This window comes from Dipodomys ordii, unplaced genomic scaffold, assembly GCF_000151885.1.
Source record: "Dipodomys ordii isolate 6190 unplaced genomic scaffold, Dord_2.0 Scaffold108, whole genome shotgun sequence".
NCBI classification, from domain to species: Eukaryota; Metazoa; Chordata; class Mammalia; order Rodentia; family Heteromyidae; genus Dipodomys; species Dipodomys ordii.
This window is the reverse complement of record NW_012267324.1, coordinates 1,825,925-1,832,068: the sequence shown is the minus strand read 5'-3', so window position 1 is coordinate 1,832,068 and position 6,144 is coordinate 1,825,925. Positions and strand designations below refer to the sequence as shown.

General features: G+C 68.9%; 1 protein-coding gene across 1 annotated transcript in view; it reads left to right on the top strand.

Moving 5' to 3' along the window:
* Positions 1 to 6,144, top strand: part of Mast3 (microtubule associated serine/threonine kinase 3) — a 40,209-nt gene that overhangs the window by 4,666 nt on the left and 29,399 nt on the right. Inside the window, exons 3-12 of the mRNA XM_013028329.1 lie at positions 2,047 to 2,135; positions 2,214 to 2,277; positions 2,754 to 2,832; positions 3,112 to 3,269; positions 3,369 to 3,444; positions 3,923 to 4,135; positions 4,412 to 4,513; positions 4,641 to 4,773; positions 5,636 to 5,703; positions 5,942 to 6,027. Of these exons, the coding sequence (XP_012883783.1) occupies positions 2,047 to 2,135; positions 2,214 to 2,277; positions 2,754 to 2,832; positions 3,112 to 3,269; positions 3,369 to 3,444; positions 3,923 to 4,135; positions 4,412 to 4,513; positions 4,641 to 4,773; positions 5,636 to 5,703; positions 5,942 to 6,027 (1,068 nt within the window). The remainder of the gene's footprint in view (positions 1 to 2,046; positions 2,136 to 2,213; positions 2,278 to 2,753; positions 2,833 to 3,111; positions 3,270 to 3,368; positions 3,445 to 3,922; positions 4,136 to 4,411; positions 4,514 to 4,640; positions 4,774 to 5,635; positions 5,704 to 5,941; positions 6,028 to 6,144) is intronic.

Genomic DNA, 6,144 nt, shown 5'->3' with positions numbered 1-6,144 from the left:
GGGCGCCCGGGGTCCCCGCGGGGGAGGGGCCGGCCGGGGTCGGAGTCGGCCCGGAAGCCCGTGGCTGGTCTGCCCTCCCCTGGCTGCCGTTAGAAGTGTGGGTCCCATGCCAACACCGGGGTTCGGTGGCAGAGGCTGCCCCCCTCACCCCGCCGGAGGCCTGGCTTCCTCTTCTGAGAGGCCCGGCTGCAGCCGGGCTCCTGCTGACCTAGGTTCAAATCCAGCTCAGCCCTGCCATGCTGTGTGGCCCATGTGGGCTTTGGTGTCTACCAGCTGGGGTTGGACTGGGGCCTGGATGCGGGGCCTTGACCCCCGGGCGCCCTGGGGTGTGGAGGTACGAGCCTGGCACTGAGGTCCAGGGTGTGTGCCTTGGGGTACGCGGGGTACGCGCCTGGCACTCAGGTTTGGCGTGTGCGCCGCGGGGCGTGCAGGTACGAGCCTGGCACTCTGGTCCAGCGTGTGCGGGTACGTTCCTGTCACTCAGGTCCGGGGCACACACCTCGGGGTGCGCGGGTACGCGCCTGGCACGCGGGTCCGGAGCGCCTCGGGGTGTGCGGGTACGCGCCTGGCACTCGGGTCTAGGGCGCACATCTCGGGGTGCGCGGGTACGCGCCTGGCACGCGGTCCGGGGTGCACATCTCGGGGTGCGCGGGTACGCGCCTGGCACGCGGGTCCGGGGTGCACATCTCGGGGTGCGCGGGTACGCGCCTGGCACGCGGTCCGGGGTGCACATCTCGGGGTGCGCGGGTACGCGCCTGGCACGCGGGTCCGGGGTGCACATCTCGGGGTGCGCGGGTACGCGCCTGGCACGCGGGTCGGGGCGCACATCTCGGGGTGCGTGGGCACGCGCCTGGCACGCGGGTCGGGGCGCACATCTCGGGGTGCGTGGGTACGCGCCTGGCACGCGGGTCCGGGGTGCGCGCCGCGGCGCCTGGGCTGGGTGACAGCCCTGCTGGGAGGTGACGGCCGGGCAGCATTGCCCGCCGGCCTGGCGGGAGGAGGGCGACTATAGCGGCCGGCGTGCGCGCGGCACCGTACCACCGTGCCCGGGCGCGGAGACCCCTCAGCACTTCCTGCGAACCACCGAGTCTCGCTTGTACTTATGAGTCTCCGCGCTGTGCTGTTGACAGCGGCGGCCTCAGTTTCCCAGCCTGAGACCTGGGTGGGGGGGGTAGGACCGGAGACTTGGGCAGCCTGTGAGCCCAGGCGCGGGGCGCAGGCGCGGGACTGCAGTGCGGAGATGTACGGGTGTGTGGGACCCCACTCCACACCCCTGCGGGTGGGAAGGGGAAACTGAGGCTCCGCACATGGGCCGGCCCCCCTGCCACCTCGTGTCCCCTGCCCTAGGCCGCCACCTCGCCCGGGGCTGTGTCCCCGTCCCCGGGCCCCGCCCAGCCAGCGGAGCTCAGCAGCTGTGGGCGGCTGGGGCCGCGTGGGCCGAGCTTGTCACCCGCGGAGCTGTTGCTGGGCGACTGCTGGTGGGGGGGGCGACTTCCCCGGGAGGGGCGGGGCCAGGAGAAGCCAGGCAGGGCCAGGCCCAGAGGCCGCTGGGGGGCCGGAGGGCTGGGCACCCGCAGAGAAGGAAAGGTGGCAGGCCCCAGACCCAGTGTGTCCTATGCCTGTGCGGTGCTCGCAGTCCTCCGGATCTCAGGATCGTGTTTGGAAGCCAGCTCAGGGCAGACAAACCTGTGACACACTTTCCTGTCCACGACGCCACCGCAAACATCAGAAGTAGAGCCGGGGCTTAAGCAGTAGAGCGCCGGCTTTGAGTGGACAAGCTAATGGACAGCGCCCAGGCCCTGACTTCAACTCCAGTACCCACCCCCCTACAATAAAGAGAGGGCCCCGTGGTGAAGCAGGCTGCCTTGCACGCGCTGGGGGCACCCAGCTGGCACTTTGGGGGCGAGCTAGGAAGGTGTGGAGTGCAGGACCGGCTCTATCACCGCTCTTGGCCCTGCCCGCCGCGGTGGCTCACAGCTGTCCAAGGTGACAGCTGGCCGAGAGGGAGCCTGCAGGCCACCAGCCACCTCGTCTCCATCTCCACAGCTGCCGCAGTGGAAACCGCAAAAGCCTGGTGGTAGGGACGCCGTCGCCCACCCTCTCCCGGCCCCTGTCTCCTCTGTCGGTCCCCACGGGTGAGTGCGAGCAGTGGGGACGGGGGCCATGGCTGCGGTCCATCTCCACCCTGACTCAGTTTCTCCACCTCCCCCTAGCAGGCAGCAGCCCCCTGGACAGTCCACGGAACTTGGCTGCTCTCAGCTTCCCCTTCGCCCGGAGGTAAGTGGGGAAGGCTGGGGCAGGGCCCTCCCCGCCCCCTCTCCTCCTCTTCTCTCCTCCACACCTCCACAGCCTGGTTTGCCTGCTGGTGGACCCTTAGTAGTTCCTGCCTCTGGAACACCTGCTGTGCATGGACAGGTAACTGCACACAATTGAGGGGCCAGGAGGAAGCTGGGAACACACCATCAACCCATGGCTGCGGGCTGCTGTGCGCCCACCTCTTGGCAAGGAGACGGGTCTCTGCAGCCAGGGCTGGGACCAAGGCCTCCAGCCACACCTCACAGGCCAGGGCCAGGACCAGAGCTGTCCAGGAGGGCATCCTGGGGGCGGGAAACGCACACACACACAGTGACGCCGGGCCTGAGCCCGGGAGGCCCGTGGAAGGACTTCTCGGGCTGACTGGTGTTTACCAGCGTTCCTCCGGAGCCCCAGCACCTGCTGGCTGTCCTTCCATCTCCTCTCCTCATCCCCTGCAGGGCAGACGGCAGAAGATGGTCCCTCGCGTCTCTCCCATCCTCTGGCTATGGCACCAACACACCCAGTTCCACAGTCTCGGTACCACTGGCTCCAGGGTGGGCAGACTCACACATGGTGCCATGTAGGGTGTTAGGTAGTTGCCCTGGCTGCCCCTCCCCCTGTCCCCAGGGTCCCCTTGACCCTGAGATCCTTCAATCTACAGGACACGGACGTCCTTAACTCCTGAAGTCGGAATTTGATAAAAGGAAGATCTGGGGCTGCAGGCAGGGAGGGGGCAAGCATGGGGCGCTGAGGAGCGCCCAGGAGAGAGGCAGGAGTTGGGCACGGCTCCGGGCCCTGACCCGCCTCTCCCCGCAGTCGAGCTCGTCCTCCCGGGAGCGCCTCCACCAGCTCCCCTTCCAGCCCACCCCAGACGAGCTGCACTTCTTGTCCAAGCACTTCCGCAGCTCCGAGAGCGTGGTGGACGACGAGGGGGGCCGCTCCCCGCGCATGCGCCCCCGCTCCCGCAGCCTGAGGTGCGCCTGCAGTCCCACCCCGGCCCGGCCCTTCCCAGGCCTCCCTCGGCTTCCGGCCCAGATCCCGGGTCCCAAGCCCGCCCTTCTGTCCCTTGGCAGCCCAGGACGCACGTCAGGGACCTTTGACAATGAGATCGCCATGATGAATCACGTGTACCGGGAGAGGTTCCCGAAGGTGAGCATGCTGGGGTGGCCAGGTGGCGGGAGGGCCGGCCTTCCCTCTGCCTCACCCTGCCCTGAGCAAGACTGCCAATCTCCCGCCCCGCCCCGCCCTCGCCCCGCCCTCTGAGCGAGACTCCGCCCTCAGCGGGACTGCAAGGGTCCACTCCTCCCAGCCCCGCCCCTCGCCCCGCCCTCTGAGCGAGACTCCGCCCTCTGAGCGGGACTGCAAGGGTCCACTCCTCCCAGCCCCGCCCCTCGCCCCGCCCTCTGAGCGAGACTCCGCCCTCAGCGGGACTGCAAGGGTCCACTCCTCCCAGCCCCGCCCTTCGCCCCGCCCTCTGAGCGAGACTCCGCCCTCAGCGGGACTGCATGGGACCACTCCTAGCCCCGCCCCTCACCGTGCCCCGCCCTCGCGCGCCCAGGCCCGCGCTCGCCCTTTGTGCATCACTCCTCCCAGCCCTGACCCCGACACTGCCCTCTTACCCGCCCAGGCCACAGCCCAGATGGAGGGCCGCCTGCAGGACTTCCTGGCAGCCTATGCGCCGGACGACGCCCGTCTGGCCTTAGCCGATGGCGTCCTAGGCTTCATCCACCACCAGATCGTGGAGCTCGCCCGGGACTGCCTGGCCAAGTCGGCTGAGGCCCTAGTCACCTCCCGCTACTTCCTAGAGATGCAGGAGAAGCTGGAGCGGCTGCTGCAGGATGTGTGTGGTGGGCGGAGCCGTGGCGGGAGGGGCTCTGCAGATGGTCTGGTGGGCGGGGCCTATGTAGGGCAGGGCTGTTTGGGCGGAGCCTTGGTGGGAGTGGCACGAACCACTTCCTGACTTGGAGTGGCCACACCCACTCCGGGGTGGGCGGGGCCTCGTGCCTCCCCGGTCGGCTTGCCCTACTTGACAGGCTCGGGTCCACGGTGGCCGTTCATGATGAGGTTCGGGGCCGGCCGCGGGGTGCGGCCGTGGTGACGCCACGCCCCTCGGCAGGCCCACGAGCGCTCGGACAGCGAGGAGGTGGGCTTCATCGTGCAGCTGGTCCGGAAGCTGCTCATCATCATCTCCCGGCCGGCGCGGCTCCTGGAATGCCTGGTGAGGCCCGGGCGGCAGTTCCGCGCGTGTGCGGGTGCGTGCGGCGGGCGCCGGGGCCGGGGCCGGCCAGGGCCTTGCGCTGGGTTGGACCCTGAGCTCTGGGCCCGCTCTGGTCCTGTGCGTCCAGGAGTTTGATCCCGAGGAGTTCTACCACCTGCTGGAGGCGGCCGAGGGCCAGGCCCGGGACAGCCAGGGCATCAAGACGGACCTGCCGCAGTACATCATCGGACAGCTCGGCTTGGCCAAGGACCCCCTGGAGGGTGAGCCCGGGCAGGGGTGTCGTGCAGGTCCAGTACTTATCTAGCACCTGCCAGGTCCTGGGTTCCATCCCCAGCGCCTCAAGAAGAGGACGGAAGGGACTGGACTAGTTAGGTAAGCCAGGCTCGGTCGCGGCCCCGAGGTGGAGCTTGGGGGCCCCCAGCGCAAGCGCAGCCCGGCCGCAGAGACTGGCTTCCAGGTCGGGTGTGAGTGAGCGGCTCCCGCGTGTGTTCCCCGGGGATACTGGGGCAGCTCTGAGCCCTGGGCAAAAGGGACCTTTTAGGAAATGAAGCGAGCAGGGCTGGGGGCGTGACCCAAGTGGAAGAGTAGGGGACACAGTGCCCGGCTCCGGTGGCCCGGCCTGTGGAGGCAGCCTCCACACAGCCCTGGAGCGAAGGGTACAAGAGCGTGGAGAGAGGCTGGACTCGAACTCAGGCCCTTGCTCCTGGTGCCCGCCTCAGTTTGTGACCACAGGACCTGGTTGTGTTGTCGTCAGGTGTCTGTGTTCACCACAGCTCACCAGGAATTGGCCCACTGCATGTCTGGGTCTCGGAAGTAAGGGGGTCCCCAGGTAGCTGGGCGAGGCCTCCGCGTTCAGGCGGTTTCAGGTGCTCAGATATAGGAAGCCCAAAGGGCCTACAGCCTTCCAGAGTGTTCTGTGGGCCTCAGTTTGGCTGTCCAGCCCTAGGAACCTTGTCCCTAGACCAGGAGGGGCCAGGCTGGACACCCTGCCGAAGGCTGCTGGCCCAGGCTGGGTGCCGGGACCCCAGCCTACGGGAGGACTGTGAGTTCTAGGCCAGCTTGGGTCCGAAGGGAGGCCAGGTCCGGAGGCGATGGGAAAAAGGCTCTTCCTTCCGCCCGCAGAGATTGTGCCTCTGAGCGACCGGGAGGAGGGACCGCCCCCCGCGCCCGGGTCCCCCGGCTCCCCTCAGGTGAGCAGCCGCTTGCACCCCTCCCCCGGTGCTTTCCGGGGAGGTCGAGGAAAGCTGAGTGAATGTCAGGGAGGAGCGGGGCTGACAGCGCGGGGGTCGGGGAGGAGCGGGCTGGGAACGGGGTGTCGCAGTTGGCAGGAGCAGCTGGGAAAGTGGGGTGCCGAGTGCGGGGTCTGCGGTAGGCCAGCATGGCGCGGCCCTGTCGTCGGGGAGGCCTGAGCCCCGCCTCCGCCCCCAGAACCGCGCCCTGGCCGGCCCCGCTCGTAGAAAGCCTCGGGAGAGCGACTTCGAGACCATTAAGCTCATCAGTAACGGGGCGTACGGGTGAGTTCTGGGGACCCCCGCTTCCGGCGGCTCAGGGTGCCTCGGCCTGCCGCACACCTCCACCTGCACGGCTCACACTGGGGGGGCGAGGCCCTGTCCTGGGGAGATGGGGGAAGG